At 30.3% G+C, this 22,041-nt stretch overlaps 2 protein-coding genes and 1 long non-coding RNA gene across 10 annotated transcripts in view; 2 read left to right on the forward strand and 1 right to left on the reverse strand.

Annotated features, from left to right (window-relative positions):
- LOC106685987 (uncharacterized) lies at positions 1–22,035 on the forward strand. 3 transcript variants are annotated; one of them, XR_010843968.1, is made up of 6 exons: positions 1–271; positions 375–449; positions 3,220–5,716; positions 5,805–5,881; positions 16,318–16,706; positions 21,127–22,035. It is a non-coding gene; the product is annotated as an uncharacterized lncRNA (long non-coding RNA). The 3 variants fall into 3 exon arrangements; XR_010843970.1 differs by lacking the exon at positions 21,127–22,035 and adding an exon at positions 11,848–12,090 and having other exon boundaries at positions 16,318–16,635; XR_010843969.1 differs by lacking the exons at positions 375–449; positions 21,127–22,035 and having other exon boundaries at positions 16,318–16,635.
- Positions 5,958–8,960, forward strand: Dbct (Dihydrolipoamide branched chain transacylase E2). The gene has a single exon (XM_014429044.3). It carries the CDS (start codon positions 6,209–6,211, stop codon positions 7,571–7,573), a length of 1,365 nt encoding a protein of 454 aa, XP_014284530.1. The 5' UTR covers positions 5,958–6,208; the 3' UTR covers positions 7,574–8,960.
- The window catches only part of LOC106685985 (guanine nucleotide-exchange factor SEC12), a 20,336-nt gene continuing 9,989 nt past the window's right edge, over positions 11,695–22,041 (reverse strand). Inside the window, exons 7-11 of one of the 6 annotated variants that reach the window (XM_067049489.1) lie at positions 19,911–20,058; positions 13,117–16,685; positions 12,793–13,041; positions 12,063–12,079; positions 11,695–11,854 (exon numbers count right to left, since the gene is read on the reverse strand). In XM_067049489.1, coding sequence (XP_066905590.1) covers positions 16,600–16,685; positions 19,911–20,058 — 234 coding nt within the window. In that variant the 3' untranslated portion in view covers positions 11,695–11,854; positions 12,063–12,079; positions 12,793–13,041; positions 13,117–16,599. Of the gene's footprint in view, positions 13,042–13,116; positions 16,686–19,910; positions 20,059–22,041 lie in introns of all 6 variants that reach the window. The other 5 variants (XM_067049486.1, XM_067049487.1, XM_067049488.1 and 2 more) reach the window with 5 other exon arrangements.

The following is a 22,041-nucleotide window of genomic DNA, read 5'->3' on the forward strand; positions in this document are numbered from 1 at the left end:
GGTTACTTCAGAATCACATAACTGATCATGGCCATAGATACATTATATTTTTAAATTACTATAATTTAGATATTATTATTAAATTCCAATATTTAAGTTTTAATATTTATTACTGATTACATATAATCGCACATAATACTGAGTATCTTTAATAACAGTATTCATTATATCCTTAATTAAGGAAAAAATGTTGAGAAAAAATATAAGGATTAACTTGGATAGAATGACGGCGAATATCAACACTTGTACTAAGTACTACTACTACAAATCTGTGAGTATCTATTCGATTACATTTTTGTAACCATCGACTACTTAATTAATATTTAATTGACAAACACATAATTTTGAATGATATGTTGTTTTGATGATTATAGGAACATATTTACCAATGTGGGAACAGAAAAATTTAGTATTTCAGATATATTTTGTTACAAACCCTTTAAAAAGTGGTAATATTTTTTTTACTTAAATTATAGTATGGCTAACTAATTATAATTATTATTTCATTTTAAAATAATTAAATTAATGACAAAACTAATAATTCAGTAAGATACTAATATTTTAATTTTTACCTATATATCTTATTTCTTTCATATTAAAATTAATTAAATCTATAACAGTAAAAATTATTTATAAAAACTGATATACATGTACTGCGAGTACAAGTGATAATATTGTGAGTAATAGATTTTTTTTAAAGTACCTGTGCCTAACATTATCAATAATTACAAATAATTTCGCAATTTTGTCAATAATCAAACTTAAATTTGGTTCACAAAATTATCACTTGAACCTTCTCAGGTACTGTCGCGACTGAACAAACATTGTATCGCCATCGACCGGTACGTTATTATTATTTAGCTATGACAAATTAATTTGTACCAATTTGTCATTATTATTAATTTATAAAATTTTCAATTTCAATTATCTTATAGTTTTTACCTGTCTAACCTTAAATTTTATAACCTTTTAATTTCAATTACCAATATATGGAATACGAGCAAAATTTCTAATTTTTTTTTTTAATGATATACACGTTTTGAGGTTCCCTAATTAAGGGAGGTTATGCCCGTTGGATCACCAAATTCCATGAAACATTTTTTGGTGTTGATAGGTCAAAAAATACTGGAGGACAAGAGTCTTACCAATGCGCCCTAGGAACCGAGAGAAAAAAATTATATAATTTTAGGATTTTTTCAACTTATTCTATTCCGCATTTGATCTGCAGGTATTCAGTGGTTATTAGATACTATTGCCCATAATAAAATATTTCATAAGGCCCACTTCGGAACGTCAGTCGGCCCAAATTGTTTCACTTCATGAAGAATAAGAACAAAACATTTTTAATCGTATTAAATGAATTCAAATGTACCAAGAATCAGAAAATCTCTTTAGTAGGATATTTATTTTCTGCTGATGTCCTCAACTTTTTCCATACCAAACATTACTACTTAATTGTTGCAAAATTCAATTTACACTCTTCCCGCCCAATATTATTTATATGTAAATATTAATTACATTTTATTCCTTTAACATGGAGAAAAAGTAGTTGCAAATTAAGGAAATCTTCTCAAATGTTTGATTTTATATCTCAGCTTCTAATTTGTTAAGAATAGGTCAGATTTTTCTTGCAGTTTATATGGCCCTAAACCATAAGTAAGTTTCGTGTAGGTTGGTGGAGACACATTGAAGTTATTGTATTTTTTCTGATTTTTTTAGAAAAAAACAATTAAAAGCCCCAAGGCGAAAAAAAATAAAATGAGTCAGATTCGTGTTTAGTGTCCTCAAGACAACAAATAATAATAATTTTCAATCAAATTAAAAAATGTTTTACCAACCCAGTTCAGAAAAAAACATATTAGCCATATACCTCTGATGTGAGTACCCAATAAAAACAATTTGACCGACTGACGTTACGAAGTGGGCCTTATAAAATATTTTATAATGAGTATCTCATATGCTAATACATGGGTATCTCATATACATGCAGAGCAACGGCGAAATACGATCACATAAAAAATCTGTAAAATTATATCAAATATTTTGTTTTCTCCGCTCTAGCGCGCGCGTGTGTGTGTTTGAAGAGCCTATTTCAAAAAGTCGTGGGAAATTAAAATTACATATTTAGAACGGGTATGTGTGGTAGGTAGAGGGGAGCTCCGTGGCTACTACCCCTTAGATTTTTGGGTCCTGAAATATATATATATATAAAATAGTGAACTTATTTGATAGACGGTTTCTTTTGAAAACATGTTATAATTAATAAGGTAATGGTGGAGAAAGATGGTAGAGTCCAAAAAACGTCAGAGATGGAAATTGCGTAACCGCCTTATATTTTCATTGTACCAGCCATTGGTTAAACCTTGTTTTTAACTATTTGAATCGCTTCATCTTCAATAATTTATTGTGATTATAGGTAATAAACATTCAGAAAGTAATGATTAAATTTTGCGAAGTAGAAATAAAATGGTGAGGTATTTCTTGGAATATGGAATTACATATCTTTCTTTTACCAACATTTCAAAATGGACGATATATAAGTATGCACATATGTGTGTGTAAATGGTCTGAGGCCTACTCCCCCTTGGCGAAATCCTGCCTACGCAGTATATAGTATGTGACAGCAACTTTTTCAATAAAATCGACAGACCTTAAGTGCCATTTTATAGTTGGCTAAAAGCTAAAATGAATAAAAGCCGCCTTGGCTAAAATGAAGACGACGGAGATTTTTCATTTACTCATCTATATAACTGTACTTTTTTATCTATTGTAAATTTTTTTTTCTTTCATTCATTGTAAGATATATTTTTTCTCTTCTTGCCCATTGTATCATACATATTTCTTTTATACATTTCATTATATCGATTTAAATCGTTTAAAATTGTTTTTCATTATTTTATACATTACTTAAATATCTTATTGTGTTAAGTCTATTACTCATCATGTACATTTTCATTCATTATGTTTATTTCTTCAACACTTTCCTTTTTTTTTTTTTTCATAATTTATTTTGTATAATTCTTACTTTTCTACTATTATGTTTCATATTCTATTGTAATCAATCAACTACTATTTACCTCTATTTTCATTAATCAACTACTTTTTACTTAATACATTGTTTTGTGTATTTCCAAATTTGTTTGTTTGTTTATTATTTTATTTTATTATTATGTTTCTCTGAGTGATGGTTGTTCTCATTTTTTTTTTTTTTTTTTTTAGCCCTGATGAAGGACTAAAATTCAGGTCGAAATTTCAGCACAATTAGATAAGTTTTTTGTTTATTTGCTTACCGCACATCCGAATATATTTTCATAATTTTATATGTAACTTTAGAGAAAATAGAAGCATCCGATTAGAACATGAAAAGCCAAGACAGTACTATCTTTCCCAATTCTATTACGGCTTTGTAATCTTTTTTCAAACTATTGTATTCTTGGCAAAAATTTCATATAAAATTTATATTCGTTATTTCCAACTCGAAAAACCCTGAAATACGAATTTTTATAGTAGAAAAATAAAAATATTTTGTTCATAATTTTCGCCTTCCTTGGTCTTAAGGTCTTTTTTTTTTTTTATTAATCACAAAAATAGCTTTATTTCGAGCCCAGACATTAACACAAAACTCAGGAACGTATATAGGACGGTAAGAGAAAGTTATGCATCACACGTATCAGATTTTTTGTTAATCTATTGATTCTTACTTCTAGCAATTGGAGATGGATAAATATTTCAAATAAACAAAATAAAAGATACTTTAGAGGAAGGCTTTTTTAAATTTGGGCATTTAAGCCGTGTCAAATTATTTCAATGACGATGAGAACAAGCCGATATTAAGACCATTTAAATACCTTGTTACCCGTCTTTTCGTTTTTGAGCTGCGATGTTTACACACTACCATGGTTATTTGGGTTCAGTGGAGCCTAAAACGTGTTTTTCCGTTAAAAACACAGATTTCAATTTTTATTATATATATCATACGTAAGTGAGGATAATTTCATTATCTTTTAATTGTAAATACACAAGTGTGGGCTACAATAAAAAACACTGTTTTTTTTGTTTTGTTTTTTTATTATTGCCGATAAGAACAGTAGGAATTTTATCTTCACCGATGCTTTGAGCTGATAATAAATGAAAGGAGTTGAATCCTCTTGTAAGTCAGATCTATTCCCCTGGCAACAGAATCCTAAATAGTGTTCTCGCCCATATTTTAAACTGTTAAACCTTTTTTTCCTATGCCCAAAGAATCTATTCTCAGAGAAATATCAGGTAATTTCTATGTGAATATTGAAGCTAACTTAAATTTTAGTAGTTCATAAAAAGGTATTCCTTAATTGAATTCTCAGCAGTGTTGCGAATTCATTGAGACTTGGTAGTAGAATTCATCTTTATAATCCATCTCAGATGCTTCCCAGACTTTATCAATCAGTTTTCCCTCTAGCCTGGCCCGAAAGGTATTCCATTCTTCTCTTTGGGCTATATAACCACTATCAAAGCTGTGGAAACATTTTGTATTCAACATCTCGTCTCAGATCTGAGGCTCCAATCAACAATGTGACTAATCATTGTCGGCAAAGCCAGCGTAACGTCTATCCAACACTGTCTATTTTGGCCACAGAAGGTGGATATTGCAGAGGAATCATTTGCAAATACTAATTTCTTTCTCGTAATCAACTCCTCGAGTCTAATTCATTCGCATTCTTTTGACTAGATCTCCTAACCACTCCACGAACTGATTTCTGCACACGCAATTGCATTTCCCGATAGTCTCAATGGTGAATAAATCCCCTGCAATGTTTCTCTCCTGGGGTAGATATACTGATGCAGGGGTGAATGCGATGCTACCCCTCCTGCCGTAACAAGCCTTCTTATCCGCCATGGCGAACTACAAAAGACCCATAACGCCGCTACTAATGTTGTACCAATTTCAATAGTCGTCTTGGGCCTCTTTTCTCCATTGCTCCGGGCTACAGATCTCGATGTGTGGCCACATCCTTGTTAACAGGACACCTGAATCGCTATTATATAATACCGTAAGGCGAGAGCTTACTTCGCCACGAACCGCTGACAGCCTAGATTGACCTGGAGGATGGTGACCATACTCATAGGTTTTCTTTGACTACGTTAAAGACAAAGGACACTCCCAACTACCTCACAGTTAATCCACGTAGGCCTAGCTAGTTTTTTTCTTGGGACAATTCTAAAGAATGTAGCCAAATCCTTCCAGGTATGAATTGATAATAAGGTAAGTTATTGAAGGAAAAATTAAAGAAGATAATTTCACTTCCATCTGTTCCATAAACAATCGTCAATCATCCTGATACAACTCGGCCACAAAACGACTCTGCTTCGAATGGGATGACCGAGCATGCTTGATAAATAAAGCTGATAGAAGTCTTCTGTTAGTACAGAAGTTCTGGTCTGTCCAGCACCTAATAAATATTATCAACAGTAAAAGCATGACATAATACCAGAAAATAAGGTGAGGTGAGGATGGAAATTCATTAAAATATTCCAACGATTGAGCCAATTTTAATGGAATTTCAGGTATAGGCTTAGTACCCAGAGAATTTTAGACACATGGCCTGTGAGCTATAACAAGCTAAAATTCTTACGATCTGCCGTGAGGAAAACCCCGCGGACTTGGCTCCTCTAAGATATCTGGTTGTGTATACAGATTTCCGGCGGATTTGTATGGAGTAATTCAGCACGCTAGGAGGTGAGTAGGGAGGAGAATGAATATATGAATGGAAGCAGAGTGATTTTGATGGAACCTCGTACAAATAATTTGATATCAAATGTTTCAGCTTCTCAACTGAAAAATATATGGTGCTGAACCTTTGAATATTAACCAGCTAAATTGTGCCATGAAAGAATTATCGTGGTAAGTCGAGTAATTAGTTATCAAACATTATATTCTATATATATCTTATATTTATATATTATATTATATATAAGTTGTTTTGAACTTTCTACACGTTGTTCCTAAGGTTCCGACCATATTTTTTCCTAGGTTTGACAATGTTAAATTCAGTAACGTTTTTTCAATCGAGGTTATCAATGATTTAAAATTTATGTAAATCATACAGATGGTACTATAGAGGTCATAATGATTATGCAATATTCCAAACATTAATTAGTCCCTTCTCACCACTTGTCCAATTAATTGTAATCAATCAGTTATTACTAAGAAATTTATTTTTAATCGAAGATGATCTTACGGATTCTCTTTAAGGCTAATACGCTTTATTCTAGTGTCAATAAAGTGCAATTTTATAGGACTAGTGCAGTTTTATTGAATACAGTACAATTCAAATTGTCAGATATTGGTGAAGGTATTCGTGAGGTTACAGTTCGAGAATGGTCTGTGAAGGTTGGAGATATTGTGTCTCAATTTGACAATATATGCTCTGTTGAAAGTGATAAAGCAACCGTTAACATCACTAGTCGGTATGATGGCACTATTACAAAACTATATTATCAGGTAGGAGAAATAGCTTTGGTTGGGAAACCCCTAGTAGATATAGATGTTAATGAAGTAGATGTTCCTATCAGGGATCCAGCAAATGTACCCCCTGAAAAATTAGTATTAGAAAATTCTTCTAATACTTTACCTTCTTCCTCATCTGAAGCAGGCATCCAAAAATCCATGGAAAATGCTATTTCAATGGTTGATCTTGATCCATGCCATATTAACAGAACATTAGCAACACCAGCTGTTAGGAGAATAGCAAAAGAGAACAATATATTGTTGAGTAATGTGATTGCAACAGGTAAAAAGGGAAGAGTATTAAAAGAAGATATTTTGAGGCATATGACAGGAAACAACGATAAAGATGAAAAACTGGTAATTGAAGAAAAAAGTTTTCACAAACAAACAGACACTGTACAACAAATTCAAGGAGTTAGAAAGGTAATGATTAAAACAATGACTAAATCGCATTCTATTCCATCATTTGGCTATTGCGATGAGATAAATATGTCTAAATTAGTATTGATGAAATATGAGGTTAAGGAATATGCTAAGTCTAAAAATATCAATATTACTTATATGCCTTTCTTCATTAAAGCTCTTTCAAAAGCATTACTGGAATATCCTATACTAAATGCTAGTCTCAATGAAGAATGTGAACATATAATTTTGAAAAATTCACATAATATAGGTGTTGCTATGGATACTAAAGAAGGCTTAATTGTTCCAAACATAAAAAATGTTGAAAAGCTTTCAATTGCTGAAATAACTTCTGAGCTTAACAGATTACTAGTAGCTGGTAGAGAATCCAGGCTAGGTCCTTCAGATATGTTAGGTGGCACCATAACTATTTCAAATATTGGTATCATTGGAGGAACATATACCAGACCTCTTATATTACCTCCTGAGGTTTGTATTGTTGCTTTAGGTAAGACACGTTTAGTTCCAGCCATTTCAGAAAATGGAGATGTGACTAAAGTCTACCAAATGGCTGCATCATGGACTGCAGATCACCGAATTATTGATGGTGCTACTATGGCAAGATTCAGTAATTTGTGGAAAACATATGTTGAGAATCCTAACTTTCTGTTATTAGATTTATAATGCCTATGTTATGACAGTATACATATTTTTATAAAGATATTGGTATATATTATTATTTTTATATATTTTAAATGATGCCTTTCTGTGGCACCTTCTTTAAGACTGGGTTTTAAGATAAGATATACAACATTTAGTACAAAGTAAAACTTAATTAGGTTTGGTATAACACATTGGGTGATAAGCATACCAAATAATTTTTACTTAACATCAGGTTTATGATTATTGATGGGTATGAATATATATATATATATATCATTCCAGCAGTATAAGGGAAAAAAATACTACTGACTTATCGGCAAACAAATTCTTATCAACTTTGTATCTATCCAGTAATTTTTCTGAAAAAAAGACTGTTATTTTTAAGTATAAATTTAAAGGTGATAACTGGCTGGAAGGGGAAGGAATAAAGATTGCTTATAGCTCAAAACCCTTCTCTATTGCATAGTAATTAACAATACCTGTGCCACTCCATTATAATTTATTAACATATTTTTAAAATTTTTTGATACACTCAGCATATCATCACCTAATCAGTTTTTAAATTTGTATTTTTAAAAAAATTGAAGGGTATGCCATAAAAAAGGATTTAGCTTCTGTTTTTTCAAACATTCCGAAAACCATGAAAATTTGAAGTTATGTGAAAAAACTGTCTTTAATCAATTTCTTAAATTATTCCTCCACATTTACAATATTTCCAGTTAAAAATATAACTTCTAGATGATATAACATCAATTTTATTGTTAGAGCTATCTAAATTGCTGAAAACTTAGCTCTGGTACTGAGTTGAGTGGACTAGTCAGTTTTTGCACCCACAATATTTTATGAAGGAGGCTAGAGTTACTTTGTCTCTCCTCACCCCCATTATTTGATTGCCATTTACTTAAAAATAATCCACAAAAAATTTGAATAATTAGAACAGGAAATAAAGACTTCATTTAGCCGAACATAAATAGTTACCAAAAATAACCCTTTTTTCTATATGTGAATAATTATAATGTTCACAACTTTCACCTGCATATTACTAAACGATTTCTTCAGTATAGTGTTTTCTCCATGTTAAAAATTAATTACTTTTACAGCAAATCCTTCAATTATAAATTTTGGTGATCGTGAGATTTAGTTAACTCTTTTTTTAGAGTTTGAATATTTAAATGCATCAACACATGTGTTCGCCAGTTTGATGATAGTCCAAACAAATAGACCCATCCAGTATTGCATGATTCTGCACTCCAGTCTGTTCATCACAATATATTTATATAGATTTGATATGAGGGTACAAAATAATTATATTCATAATTAAGTTATAATTTATGATAATAAGCTTAGTATTTTGGGAAAGTTATATGTTCATTGTAACATTTTAATAAAAATGTTTTAGTTACCAAAACCTAGAGTTTATTAATTATTCCTCACCTAGCATTTTTTTTTTGTTTATCCACAGCATGAGAGATGTAGCATAACGATATTTATTTGTTTTACCATTTTGGTTTTCTACACTCAACTTATTTTTTTATTAGGATACGTACTTCATTTATACATAAATAAATAATTATAATAAATTCATGATATATTGAGTGGACAATACAATATGCACTTTATTTCCTTATAAGAAGTAAACAAATATTACTGGTTCTGACTTATCGATCTCCCACCTGATGTATTTGTGTTAAATAAGTTAATTTTGAAAACCTGATTAAGTAAAAAAAATATTAATAATCATTGACTTAGTTAAAAGTGTTCTTCTAGGACTGGTATTACAAAAAAAAAAATGGTACTACTACTGGTGGGTCAATTGTACACCATTTCATCTAGACCATGTCACCCATGGTCTAAGATTATGATTAGTTTACTTTCTCCTTTCACAGATAAAATTATATTCCAAATTTTATTGTTCTGTTTTAACTAGTTTTTTAGCCATACAGATTTTTGACAAAAAAATGCCTTTTTTATATTTTCATTTCTCAGGGAAACAATAGAAAAAAATTCTATTGTTGTTATTTAGCGACCAAATAATAAAAAACTTGTAGGTTATTTCCACTAAACTACTGATTTGTGGTAATATAATCATCAGTCATTTGTTTAACCTATAAATTATTTTGATCATATTTTATTTTATATTTTAAAATCTCTTAAAATAATGTATGAAAACTAGACGAAAAATGTATTTCTCAACAATATACAATCTGCCAAATATTTACAAAAAAAATATTTTGAACCTTAGGAAATATTTTGACCAAAGAAATAAATTATTTAGTAATTCTGATAATGTTTTATATTATATATAAAAGAAAAAAATCTTATAAATTTACTTTTATAGGGCTATTGTCAGTAGAGTAATAATAAACACAATAATTTTAGTTTAACTTTTTTTTGATGAAATAATAACAAATTTCTCACTTATTTATTTTCATTATTATTCTACTGACTAGATTTTAATAGAAAATTGTATACCAATAATGATATGTCAATCATAGAAATACTTTTTTAGTTATTCTGATGATATTTCATATGTCATAAAATAAAAATAATACTATTTCACCTGCTTGATATAAAAAAGAATATTTTGTATCTAAAAAGAAACACTTTCAAGTAAAATAAATAAATTTAAACAGTATTTAAATAATTATAAGGAATTTAAGCAAATCAAAGAATTTTTTTTCCAATTGCTTTCAATGTTATGTTACTTCATTTCATAATTACATTTCAACTCCTCTATTGTGAAAAAAATATGTCATTTCAAACAAAAACATTTTGCTTTAAATAATTGTCAGGAACCGATGGCAGTATGGCGATCAGAACCAACGTTTTTTTAGTTTTAAGGAAAATTACTACTACCTGCACATTTCAATTTCTACTGTTCAATATTTAAATAAATGTTGAAACTACTCCACCATCATATCAAAATAATTTGGCCTAGTCAGAAAATTTGAAGTTGATTATTAGGTTTTGTTGAAAAAATTGAATTCATACTAGAAAAGTTGGAATCTCTTGAAACTGACTGAGCAAACCTGGTATTCCTACATAAATTGTTAAATTTTTAGGTTTTATGATTGCCTAAAGTTCTGCACAGCCTGGATTTCTCAAAGTATTTGTTACATGTTTGTACCCATATATACAAGCCAAAAAACATAAACCCTATTCCCCCAACTTTTAAAACCAACAAACCACATTTTGGCTGGTTTAATTAGGGAAAGGTTCAACAATCTTTTTACTGATTTCACGTGAATTATTAAAAATAAGAAAAACATTTATGCTCACAAAATTTTCATTTAAATAATTACTCTTAATTTGATGAATAATTACGATCTTCATGACACTAACCCACTACGATTGGATGGCATTTATAAAATAAACAAATAAATATAATCATAATCATTTTAGGTTAATACTTCTACTGTAACTAAAATTAAAAAAGAATTGTCTACCTACTTACACAACAAGCTAATCATTTTATTTAATTATTAGATTATGGTAAAGGGCCATGGTTCTCAATTTAATTTGTCTGGCAGCACAGTAAAATCAATAAAAAAATATTTTTGGCACCAATGTTATTACTTTTGTTGCTGAATGAAATAATAAGCAGTAAAAGTAAATAAAATAAAAATAGAATTTTAATTTAAAAAAGTTTTTCATAGTAAATTTAACTTTATTATTTTAAAATTTTGCAGCACTTTGCCACTGACATAATTAGGCTAATGTGGCTTTGATTACCTCCTATTTCAATTAATATTTATTAAGTAAAGGTCCTGTGAAATGGAACTTATACATCTCACACCTGCTTATTTTAGAAAAAGACCAGATAACACTGTGATTCACCTACCAGTACTAGGGCAGTAAGTCATTTGTTTAACCTATAAATTATGTTGATCATATTTTATATTTTAAAATCACTTAAAATAATGTATGAAAACTAGACGAAAAATGTATTTCTCAACAATAACCATAGTTAATCGAATTATAAATTAATAATAAAAATGGCAACTTCATAATAAATGTTAATTTATGATTAAAACTGAATAAATTATTAAATTCAAAATTAATAATTAAAACTGAAAAAACTCAAGTGAAGGATAGGTCAGGTGTTAATAAATGGTAAAGGTGTTAACAAAAAATATCTTGCAACTTTTAAGTATGCATAGTATTATAAAATTTACAATAATATCATTTGAATTATTTAAATTTAAACTATACTCTAATGACGGCTTAGCTTATTTTGATCAACAATTGACAGTTTCCATGTCATATTCATCATCTACTTTCCTGTTCTTTTGCAGTAGGAAGCTGAAAGCACACATAGAGAAAAGCAACAGCATTAATAAAATAAAACACAAGAAACAGAAATTCAAAACTTTGAATAAATAAAGAATTGCATGTATGTGCTAAAAATGATCACACTACAGTGCCAGAACAATCAACAAAGCTACACGCCAGTGAAGAAGAGTATAAAAATAAAGAGTAGAGTGGTTATAATAATGATGAGGATCCGTACCCATCGTGGAATCGTTTCTGAAACAAAAGTTAGGCTCCATAAGATTCTCATATAAATACTATAACATTCTATGAGTAGATGGTTGGGGTGAAATCAGTATAAAACACTTATTTACTTATTTGTGTTCTTCACTGACTGCACCCCAACCATCTCCTCATATATATTATCCAGGGTCAACTACCTTCTAATCATTATAACATTCTATGTATTTGAACTTAACATATGTTACACCAAGGAGGATAATACCTTGCTCCTTTGATCAGCAAATGAAAGGGTTATAGCTCATAGTTATGAAAATATATTCATTAATACAGCTACTTAATTAAATTTCTAATAAATTTACCAGTTCTTTAAGGACCTAGTGTCTTACTCTACAGGGCATCTGGCTATATCTGCTGGTTAATATAAGGATTGTATTATGTACCAATTAAGAAACTTCGAACTCTTACAAAATAGGTAATGACATTCCATATTTTTGACCAATTAGGTAGATTTTTACAAATTAACTGTTTCATTGTAATTTAAAGATTAGCCAGCCTTGAATTCTAAATCAGTTTAAATTGAGCAATAGCAGCTCAAACTCAATATGGAATAAAACTACTGTAACATAACACTTCCTGGCAGTTCTTACATACTTAGACTTGATCATGGACTTAATTTAAAATTTTTGATTTACCCGTTTGTTATTTCCTTGAAAATAATAAACTGATTACCTAAACAATGAATGCACCTGTTAGTACTTCTTTGCACACTGTCAACAGCCTCCCCTTTCTCTGCCTCCATGCTTTTGGTGTCACTAGAAACTAGAATCAATAATTAATCCAGTGTATTGTTGATGAACTATGGGTTATCTGTCTTCAGTCTATAAATAACTCTCCAACCATGAATGGTTCATAAACTAGATAATTTATTAGTAAATTTCATTGGATTATAGTTTTTTGAAAAGTACACTTTGTTCCTCTCTTCCTGTTGGTCGAATCTAAAACAGAGGATTGTACAATACAAATCAATATAGAATTTGTGGCGGAGTTAGATATATTAGTTTTTAGATTACTTGAAATGTTATCACAAAATCCCAATGGCTCCAATTCAATGTTTAGACTCCGAAAAACTCCTGAAGCTTATGAATCAATATAAAAGTTCATGTTTGCCATCATTTCCCAAACTAATAACCATCGCTGCCAATATATATTTATCTATGTTACAGGTATAAACTTTTTTTTTTTAATATTCAAACTGGTTACTTTATTATAGACGCTGGAGGGTCAAAAATAGGAATATTGGCGCGTCGATGGCTTATTTGAATTGGTTGGTTCATGTTGCTCCGAATTTGTTTCGGCACCGTCAAGTTTGGTTTTTTAAAACAAATAAAAAAACAACGTATGGAATAGCGTTTATCCGCACATTTAGACTTAGTTCTTCTCTGCGCGGAATCTGTCCACTTGGGAGTGCGTCCTTCGGGTTATGGATGGAAGATCCCCCTCAGGAGGAGTGGTTTGAATATACTGAATAAAGACAGGTAGCCAGTGCTAGGGGTATATCCCGACCACCCTTTCTCCTGAAGAAATATAATTATTCAGGGGGACAGTTGCTTCCAGGTTATGGGGCCTCTAGCACTGGGTTGATCACTCTTCTGGAGAACAACAGATTCAATGAAATTCAACTAGCCTTGGATAGGGATTGTCTTGGCGTGCGTTAGTATAAACGAATTGGAACGTGGAATAAAAAGACTAAATGAATAAGGAGGTGCAAAGTAGAAATTCTAGGTGTGAAGAAGGACAGTATGGAAATGAAATTATCCAATAATTACTCTCTAATTTATGCTGGAATACCTGGAGGGGTTTTTACCTAAGAGGAGTAGACCTAGTTGTCACCACTATGTTCGTTTGTGTAGAGGAATCGGAGCAGATATCTCCACGAATGATTGTAGTAAATTTTAAGATGGCTATGGTGGGTTGTCCATAATTCAGGACTATGCACCAACTGAAGATGCTAGAGTTGTATGTAAGGAGGCATTATACTTGAATTTACAAAAAATTGCGGTTAAAGAAAAAGGAAGATCGATAATTTTGAGTGGAGACTTCTATGCCAGAACGGGAAATAATGAAAGCTCTGGATATGGGATTCTAGGGGTCCATGGAGGTGAGAATGTGAAAAGCAGTAATGGACAGCGGCTAATAGATTTTGTGTCCATAATTACTTCCTCATGGGGAGAATTCATTCTACCCTCACAAGAGAATCAATAAAATTAATTTTTCGTGCATGGAACGAAATAGTGTAATTTACTATTTCATTTATGATCGGCACGTAAGGCATAATTTCGCTGATACCAAATTAGTGAAGGAAGTAGAGGCAGACAGTGACGACCTAGAAAGTAGAAACTCGTGGCCGATACAGTGATCATCCCTGTTGATTGCGCTAGCTTACTGAGAATGCTTTACAAATAAACAATAATACGAAATTCGTTGTATTATATTCCCTAAAACTGGTCCGGTCTAGGTGATTTTTTAAAAAATAATGTAATTATGTTCATGTTTTCACATATACAGTATATCAAAAAATACATACCTTTTCATCTATGTATCAATAATAATGTTTAATTTTGTTATTACTTATAATTAATTTTGGTTTTAACTTTTTTCAAGTGGTTTAATTTTATATTTCTCAAATAAAAAATGAGAGACAGAAATACTGCCTCAACAGTACTTTCTATCCAAGAAGATTAAAAGTACATACAATATATATAACTCCCAATAAAAAAGTAGTGATATATTAATTCAATCCTTATCCTAGGAAACTCTCATCATTCCCTCTAAGGAACTAACAATGATTTAGCAGTTGTAATCAAAATGAATAACTAGGGTATTGAGAATATGAAGTTTAAGAGCTTGCTAATCCTCTTTAGACAGAATGATGGTTAGAAGATAGGGTGAAGAGGAAATCAAGACAGAATACCGAAAGAATCCAGGAAAGAAACTTGTGCACTATCGGTAGCGGGCTTAGAGAGGAAGCTTTGGCACCAATAAAAAGGGTATCATAAGGGATGAAACTTCAGTCTTCTTAGGTAGAGATTTCAAGTGAGGAGATGAAGCCTCACTATGAAAACAAAGGACCATAAGACTTGACTTTCACCTTTTTAGAGCCAATACATTACAATAATGTTAAATTTAATCTATTTCTACTAACTTACTATAAAAGCTGTACACCCAATCATCAGAGATATTTGGACTGATTTAAAAAGGATTTCACTTTATATTGTTGCTGGCAGACAGATACCAGATTATCTTTTAATAAAATCTACATGCATTGATTTGGATTCATCCAGTTTTATTTTCCACTATGAGGTCTACACACTTGATTGCTATTTAATTTATTATTGGCTTCCTGTAGACAAGACAACTTTTTCATTGGTAAAATAGCCATGAAACCTTTTTTAGCCACTTAGTCCAAGGATATCAGCAGTATAGAGTAGAAAGAGTATGGGTAACTTACTTCTCTGCAATATACCAGCACATACTTCATGGAGCCTAGAATACCTATCTTCTCCTTTTGTTTTGTATCTTATAAAACAGTGAAATCAGAGAACAAAATTCATGGCACTCATATTATTATTTTTGTAGGTGAATTAAGTAACAGCATTAGTAAATAAAATTGAAGAATCTTAAAGGAAAAAAAACATAATTTCTTATAGTAACATTAACTTACACCACTGGCCTAGTGCATTAGGGAAGTGTGGCTTTGATTACCTCCTATTTCAATTAATATTTATTAAGTAAAGGTCCTGTGAAATGAACCTTGAGCATCAGATACCTGCTTGTTTTAGAAAATACAAAAGCAAAGAAATTTCAGTGATTTTCCAACCAGTACTATTATAGTAAGTCATTTATATAGTAGACCGATTTGTTAAATCATATTTTCTATATTAAAATCAGTTTAAATAATTTAATAGATTTCTCAATGACAACCATATTCACTCAAATTACATATCAATAATAATGGAAAACTTCATAATAAAGATACTAATTATACTAAATTAGTGATTGAAACAGGAAATCCTCAAGTTAAGGTATAGGCATGGGTGTTTTGTAAAATCATAAAAAATAATCATTACTTTCAGGTATGTATAGTATTATACTGTGATTTTACAGTAATATCATTTGATTTATTTTAATTTAAACTATACTGTATTTTTGGTTTAGTTTATTTTCATTAACAATTGACAATTTCCCTGTTTTATTCATCATTTATCTTCCAGGTCCTGAATTGGAGTAGAAAGTTGAAAGGATACAAAGAAAGAAGCAACACCATTAATAAAATATAAAAAATATAACATAACAAACTGAATTTCAATACTTAAAATAACTAAAGCATTTCATATTAGTGCTTATATGAAATGATAACAAGAAGTCAACAATATAGAAATGCAAATTAAAACTTATGTTTACAATAAATATATCTATATATACTTTAATAATTATATTTATACAGTACAATAAATAAAAATGATCACAGTACAGTGTCAGAACAATCAGCAAAGTTAAAGGCCGATGGAGCTGCAAAGTACAAAAGTAAAGAGCAGAGTGATCATAATAATTATGATCACTAACCATGGTGGTAACGTTTCTGAAACAAAAATTAATAACCGTAAGATTCTTAATTGCATACATAAATATACAAACAAAAGCCAAAAAAATTGGAATAATGACATAGTAAATACAAATAACTCAAAAAAGATTTCCTTTGAATTTAAGCATTTAAATATATACTGTTCTGTACATTTGAACTTTAAATGGGTAGCATAGAAGTAATATTAATTCACAGAATCATTAAAAAAAAACATGAAGTTATAAATACAGAAATTTCAAGATATATAATAATACATACTCTAGAACATAATAATTATCTTACCAACACTTAAGAAAGTTCGTTATAGTATAAGTATTGACATTCCATTCTATATTTTTTACCTACTATGCAGACTTTTACATATAAACTGAAGATGTTTAATTATTTTATTGAGACTAGTCTGCCATGGATAGTTTTCTTTATTTCCACACGACTGGTATCATAACATCCAGCCATGTTAAATCCCTACCTGTACATTATGACAAACCCATCGAATTATTTCCTCAGAAATTTTTATTATACCATTTCTGCTTCAGGAAAGTGGCTTAAAACTTAAACCTCTCAACTTCCACTGTTTCCATTCCTAATTATCTCTCTTTCGCCATGATCAAATGGATCAAATTGGTGGTAGTGTTGCTCTGTACGTCTATGATAGTCTGAGGGCAAAAATTATTTTGAAATCCTTCTGACACTCCACATATGGAATACATTTTTGCCCAAGTTTCTTCAAGCTTCTTTTCTCTCATCTGTATTGTTACTTACCATCCATCTCATGTCCAATTTGATGCTATGTTGATACACCAACTTTCTGTCAGATTCTGTCAGATTCTTCTTTCTGTCAGATTCTGTCATAGATTCCCTCATGGACCTAATTTTCTCTTTAGAACAGTTCATTGTACCCTACCACAACCCACACATCAGATACCCAGTTCAAATATAATTGGCTTGATCTATTTATCATATAGAAGAAATTCTAAGATTCCATGATACCCATCAGTTTATAGTATCTATCTGCTATTGTTTTCCCCAACTTTGACTATGGTTGCTTGGTCTAGGGAGGTTCATCTGCTGTGTCAGAAATGAGACTCCAAAATTACTTAATAAGATTTATCTTCAGGTTTTCAGGCACCCTTAAGTCTCCTGTTGGTATACAGAGTTGAGGTGACTTTTTATTACTGTTTTTCTTTTCCAAGACTTAATAACAAAAAAAAACAACCTAAATTCTTGAATTCCCTCTATGTCTACCTATCCATTCATTAAATGCTAAATCCCAACTGATTAATTCACAAATGCCATTTTATAGAACAGCCTCAAACACCAAATCTTTCATTATTCAAGCAACCATCTTCTGGAATTCTCTCTATTCACCAATCCTTATCAGTTCTTTACTTCAAACAAAACTTATACCTCACCGTCACCTACTTCATAATCAAACTACGGTATCAATGTAAAAAATACATAAAGCAATAACATTATAAAAAAAGGTAGTTCTATGGGTACCTAATGAGCTTTAAGAGTGGCAGCAGCTGAAGCATTATGAAACATGCATACTAAGCAAAAAACAAGCCTTTTCTCAAAAGGATCATCACATGCAATAATAACATGTCAAAACCTAATTTGCATCCAAAATAATTATTGGTTTCTGTGTGGTGGTCAATGGCAGGAATGATTCAATTCATCTTTTTACCCAGAGTTGAAACCATCACATCCACATCTTACAGCAGCAATATTGAAATAATGCATCAAAAACTGGTCAACAAAACAACCTGCATTGGTTAATTAGAAAGGGATATTCTTAATACTCTTACAAGACATCACCAGACCTCAAGTTTCACAACACACAGCTTTGTTACGAAGACCTTCCTCACCCACCTTATTTGCCAGACTTATCTCCAACAGATTTCTATCTGTTAAAAAATTTGGACAACTTTCTTATCGGTAAAATTTGTTGAAAATGATTCTCAGGTCAAAAAAGCTTTTTCTGAACATGTTTGGGAAAATTTATAGAAAATGAGGGTATACATATTTTGATTTCATGAAGTTGTTTTACTAAAACTTTCCTGTGAAAAGTGACATTTCATATAAAATGACTCAATACAATAAAATTTTAATTTAAATTTAAATAACAAGCTTTTGTAAATATTTGTCAGGCAGACGGTCTTAAAGTTTTGACCATGTAATCTTAGGAGCGTTTTGTTCTAGAATAAAATTACAGACTTAATGAGTGTTCGTTTCAATATACTCTTATGTAATTGTTCAACATAGCCTTATGTAACTTTTCTGGTTCAAGAGATGTATAAATGTTTGAAAGAAACAGTAGAGAAAGTCTTTAATTCCATTGTGGAACAAAAATCAGGTAATTTACAGACTGGAGACTGGAGGTGAAGAGTACCTACAGGTGAAAAGTCACTGAGACTGAATCATGATGCTTTCAGCCTAAAGGCATACATAACTATTTACAATCCAGGAACTGACAACTCACTAAGAAACAGCTGATGGCTGAATATAAATGATCAATAACAAAAATTAAAGATGGAACACTAAATCCAACTAGACTGAGAAAAACAAACCTTCAACTGAAACCTAGCCTTTACAATAAATACTGAAAATTTCATACTAAATACTAAAAATAAATTCTCAACTAATCATAACTGTGGAAAGACACACTTTTGATATTAGGATTATAGGATGATAATTATTAATGAATAAATTAATTGATAAAAATCTGCGTGTTCTCTTAAAAGCTCATTAGGTCTTCTATGAATTTTCACAAAAACAACCAAACCATTTTGATAACATGAAATAGTAAGGAATACAATCAACTGTAAATAGATTTTTATAAAAGGCGTAACGCACTATCTGTAAGTGTCACAAGGTACTGCACCTCTTTACTTTTTTAAATTTTGGAGGTAGAGCCAAACAGTAAAAAACAACCCCTAGTTTTTTTAAGCAGATTTAAACAATTTTCCAAAATAACGCAGTAAAATATTTTAACCAACTATTTTGAATAGAAATCAAATCTTTACTGAGTTATTTCATATTTCACTTTCAGAAATATAAAATAAGTAAACAATATAACATATTGGTAATGATATCAACTAATTAGTCTCAATGGGATAATCAAATGTAATTATTCAAATTTATAGACTCTTGGTGTATTTTAAAGAAAGAAAAACAGATCTAAAAAATTATATAAAGTTGCAAAGAATAATTCATACTAACTTCTGAATGGTAAGCTGTGAATACAAACTCTGTTATCAACAGAAATACTTAAAGCAGCAGCTTCTATTGCACCCCATGAAGAAGAACATGGCAAAAGTTCAACACCAGTTACAAACATTGAATGTGCTCCTTCAACATGTAGAACTCTCTAAAAACAAACAACTTATATAAGTAAATACTGGAAAATTGCTCACAATTATTACATGATCAAACAGAAATACACAATGAAACACCTGCATAAGTAATACAGTATCTGACTTCTAATTTTACAAAATATCATCATAATATATTAATAATGAGTAGCCCAGTAGGACATGAGGAACTTACTAAAACCAGAAAAATGTCAATAGCAATGGTCATTAAATAAAATTCAAAATTCTTCCTCTCTCAAAGAATCAAATGAAAATAAATATAATTCTGACATTATCCAATATTAAAATACATTGAGTTTTGTGATATCATATATTGTGGCAAAGTACTAAAGAGCTAACCTGCAAGAGAATTCAGTTTAAGTCATCTCTAAGAATTAAATGTGGCCACCTGATTTTGTTGCCAGTGGGATGGGAAACATGACGTTTTGTAAATAATATGATGAATTGATCAGGTAAAATATAGAACAAAGACTTATAAACAAACACTTATGCATTTCAACTTAATGAGAATGTCTAGTCTGTATTTTTGCTCATGTTTTTAAATGTATTTATTGAATTTTTCTCCAAATTAAAGTGATAGATATAGCAAATCCACTAATTTTCTTCTGTAACAATTTACATAATTGGACAGCCAGTATTACTACAACAAAGAATCAATTTGATCCACATGTCCCGAGGATGGGTTTCCATGAATATTTATTGCAATTCATAATAGAGGATCATGATTTTGATAAGAAAATCCTCCGCCCTAGAATTCCATTATATTTTTCTTATCAGTTCAAACACATCCTCAATTTTGAAAAATAATGAGTGAGTGAATATTACTTTTAAAGAAGTTTAAAAGAATCCTTAATAAGAGGAGAAACTGATAGAGACGATAATCAAGAGGAAGATTTGAACCAGTTATAACAATTTCATTTTTAATGGTACTATTAGATAATTATCTAAACTTTGTAATGTTTACTTTTATTTGACTAGCTTGCTTACTTCTATAATTTTTGCATTTTCATAAATTTAAATATCAAAAGAATTTCTATACTTATTTTATTTTTATGCTCTCACAGATGCTGGAAACCGTAAGAAGAATCAAAGAAGTGAAGTAAATTTGCCTTTCAATGCCAAGAATGGCTACTCTATCTAAACAACTTCAGACCTTAATGCAGATGATTGCTTTTAACACAAAAGATGGTTCAAATGAACAACTTCTTTCCAATTTAGCGAATGATTAATTTAATTTGTTCTCAAAAGTGATGATTTAAGTAGATCCAATTCAAATTCAAATAAAAAAACATTGTCTAATATATAACTTCTGAAAAAATTGCAAAAATATAATTGTTTCATTATCTTCAAAACAGAACGGAGACCGCCAGGAGGTGAACAGGAGGCATGAAAAAAAATTCACTTTTCCAATAATGTCCTCATACACTCATGTAAGACTTGAAAAATAATTAACTATCTACCGCCTATGTCTATTAGGAACCTACTACTCACAAATGGAGTATGATTAAGTACACTCAAAAACTGAATCTAAGTCAAATATAAGTCAAGGCACTGAAAACATCTCAAAGTTGAACACAAATTATTAAAATGACCCAAAGTCAGCCTTTTCCGTTAGGAATAGAAAATCATTAAATTAAATTTTTCTGACATCCATAATATTCTATTCATTCAGATTTGTAATATAAAATGTACTTCCACTCAGCTCTTGAATTATACAACTATACTAGAAGTAATTGGAGAAGATGGTCGGGGGTGCGATCAGCAAAAAGAATATAAATATTGTAATATGCTCTTTTTGAGTAAATAATATATTTTGATGTATAAAGGGTTTTAATATGTTTTATTTTATGTATCATTTTAATATTCATTTGTTTTGTTTATCCAAAAAGCAAGCTAACCAAGTTTCATTGTTTATAATAACTCTGTGATACAAAAAACCAAGATGGCGGTATGTTGAGCAGATTCAAATATCATAAACT

Source organism: Halyomorpha halys, unplaced genomic scaffold (assembly GCF_000696795.3).
Source record: "Halyomorpha halys isolate HHAL.00 unplaced genomic scaffold, Hhal_1.1 Scaffold764.1, whole genome shotgun sequence".
NCBI lineage: Eukaryota > Metazoa > Arthropoda > Insecta > Hemiptera > Pentatomidae > Halyomorpha > Halyomorpha halys.